We start from the raw sequence: 2,500 nt of genomic DNA, 5'->3' as shown, positions 1-2,500 counted from the left end.
AACTCCTCAGCCAACCACTACAACTCCTCAGCCAACCACTACAACTCCTCAGCCAACCACTACAACTCCTCCACAAACCACTACAACTGCACAGCCAACCACTACAACTCCTCAGCCAACCACTACAACTGCTCAGCCAACCACTACAACTGCTCAGCCAACCACTACAACTGCTCAGCCAACCATTACAACTGCTCAGCCAACCGCTACAACCGCACAGCCAACCGCTACAACCGCACAGCCACCACTACAACTGCTCACCCAAAACGACTCCCTCAACAAACCACTGCTGCACCAGTCACCACTACAGCAAACCACCACTACAACTGCTGCCCAATCAGCCCACCACCCAAAATCTACACCGATCCACCTCTGCGGGACATCTGTTTGGATCCCACTAATCCAGCGGGTTTTGTGACTAATTAATTTCTACATCTGTTTACCTATCCATCTATCTGTCTTTGTTTGTCAATCTGTCTATTAACAATATATTAGTACTACTTATGGACAGAGGGCATGAGAGTTATTTTTTTTCTTCCTGTAAAGTTCAAGTTTAATTATTCATTTGCCTCCTATTCATTATGACATATCTTATTTATTTATTTATTTACTTATTTAATATTTATTCGTGTATTTATGTATTTATTTATTTTACAGAAAATGAGGTGTGGCTGACTACGGGAAGCACTGACAGTTTCACTTCTCCAAACTATCCTTCAAATTACGGAAGTGGAGACGATAAGGAATGGGTGTTTTGTGTATGTATTTCATTTAATTCTTCTGTACGACAGCAGGAGACATTATGATGACAACTTTTATAATCGATAACTTGTAATAATCAATAATTTTATCGTTATTATTACTGTTTCCAACATTTTCTTTAACTTACCAGTTTCGTGTTAAATATCCATAGAAAAGTACTGCAACTGCGCAGCCAACAACTGCACAACTGTAAAATTTTCTAAATGTTAATTTGAAAGAAGGATTTGCTCTTCCTCTTTTTTTAGGCCGTTAATTCAGCAGACAGGATAATGATCACCTGCAGCGACTTCCAGGTCGGAGGCTTCTTCTTTGGCTGCACGGATGACACATTACTTATCACCAACACCGAGGCATCCATCAGGTGATAAAAGCTGATTGATATTTTGAGTTATCTAATGACCATTGTTTCATCTTCTCTTCAACGTTTTTTTTTTAATGTGTTATTATAAAGCAATAATAAATATCTTATGCTTTAGTGAATATTGCACGACGGACGGACCGCAGCTCGTAAAGACAACTTCACGAGGAACCAAAGTCACCTTCACGACCTCGACGTCAAGTCTTTATAAGGGCTTCACCTGCACTGCCCAAGCGGTGAGGGAAACAGACTGCAAAAGCGTCACCAATCGTGCAAGTAAGTTCAAAATTTTCTTAGTGCGATTATTTTAACTTACATCTCGATATAAATAACTTGAATGCACATAAATCTCCCTCAGGTTACGAGGTGTGGTTAGTGAATGGTATCAGTGAGACCTTCACATCCCCGAACCATCCAGACAATTATGGCAGCGGAGACAGCAAGAGATGGGTTTTCTGCGTGGGTATTTTCATCTCCAACATAATTCTGAAAAATAATGGAAGTAAAAAAAGAAATATATCTTGATACATATAATCGTTACTACTGATACTACTAAGGTCACAATTTTACAACTAGCACTTCATCTGCGACACCATTTTGCATCTGTAGATTTTACTTGTATTACCTTGCGCTCTTCCATTCAGGCTGTTGACCCCAACGACCACATCCAGATATCGTGCAGCGACTTTGATGTTGGTGGATTCTTCTTCGAGTGCACAGACGACACTGTCACCATTTCCAATGTTGATTCCAAAATGCAAGTAACTCGGAGTTCGTTCTGATTCTTTGATACGGTCTACATGAACACTTTTCCTTGAACATGTCCATATTTCATGCAGTGTTGTAAACAGTTCCATCATCATTTGTGTAAAAGTCGTCTTACTTTATATAGCAACAACAAATTCTGCTCGACTAACGGGCCGAAATTCGTGGACACGACTGAACGCGACACCGTGGTCACTTTGTCCACCGGATCGGCATTTGGGTCTCCGGGTTTCAGCTGCACTGCCACGGCGCGCAGAACCCTGTGTCAGGACCCTATCAATAGAGATCGTGAGTTCGAGCGGAATATTATTTAGTCGTTTAACAGTCAATAATAGTAAACTGCATTAACGTCATTCTTATTATATATATAAATATATTTTTACACGTACAAGGGTGTTTGTCTGTATATATGTGAAAAAGCACATATACATGTGTATATTTATGTATGTATGTGCGAATAGATAAATGAATTAATAACTATATGATATACAGTTTCCACACACACACACACACACACACAGACACATATATATGTATATATATATGTATATATATATATATATATAATATATATATATATAATATTATATAACAATATATCATGTAATATATTAC

The 2,500-nt window shown here is 38.8% G+C and overlaps 2 protein-coding genes across 2 annotated transcripts in view; both read left to right on the top strand.

The window, feature by feature from the left end:
* Positions 1-418, top strand: part of LOC119584646 (integumentary mucin C.1-like) — a gene marked incomplete at its 5' end in the record, with an annotated part of 633 nt that extends 215 nt beyond the window's left edge. The window contains one exon of the mRNA XM_037933324.1: positions 1-418. This exon is cut by the window's left edge and continues 215 nt beyond it. Within this exon, the coding sequence (XP_037789252.1) occupies positions 1-418 (418 nt within the window).
* A 242-nt stretch (positions 419-660) lies between these two features.
* The window catches only part of LOC119584645 (cubilin-like), a 4,855-nt gene continuing 3,015 nt past the window's right edge, over positions 661-2,500 (top strand). Inside the window, exons 1-6 of the mRNA XM_037933323.1 lie at positions 661-758; positions 1,008-1,123; positions 1,239-1,396; positions 1,479-1,579; positions 1,765-1,881; positions 1,960-2,173. Of these exons, the coding sequence (XP_037789251.1) occupies positions 1,032-1,123; positions 1,239-1,396; positions 1,479-1,579; positions 1,765-1,881; positions 1,960-2,173 (682 nt within the window). The 5' untranslated portion in view covers positions 661-758; positions 1,008-1,031. The remainder of the gene's footprint in view (positions 759-1,007; positions 1,124-1,238; positions 1,397-1,478; positions 1,580-1,764; positions 1,882-1,959; positions 2,174-2,500) is intronic.

The sequence above is a fragment of the Penaeus monodon genome, chromosome 18, assembly GCF_015228065.2.
Source record: "Penaeus monodon isolate SGIC_2016 chromosome 18, NSTDA_Pmon_1, whole genome shotgun sequence".
In the NCBI taxonomy this organism is placed as follows: domain Eukaryota; kingdom Metazoa; phylum Arthropoda; class Malacostraca; order Decapoda; family Penaeidae; genus Penaeus; species Penaeus monodon.
This window is presented reverse-complemented; position numbering and strand designations above follow the sequence as displayed.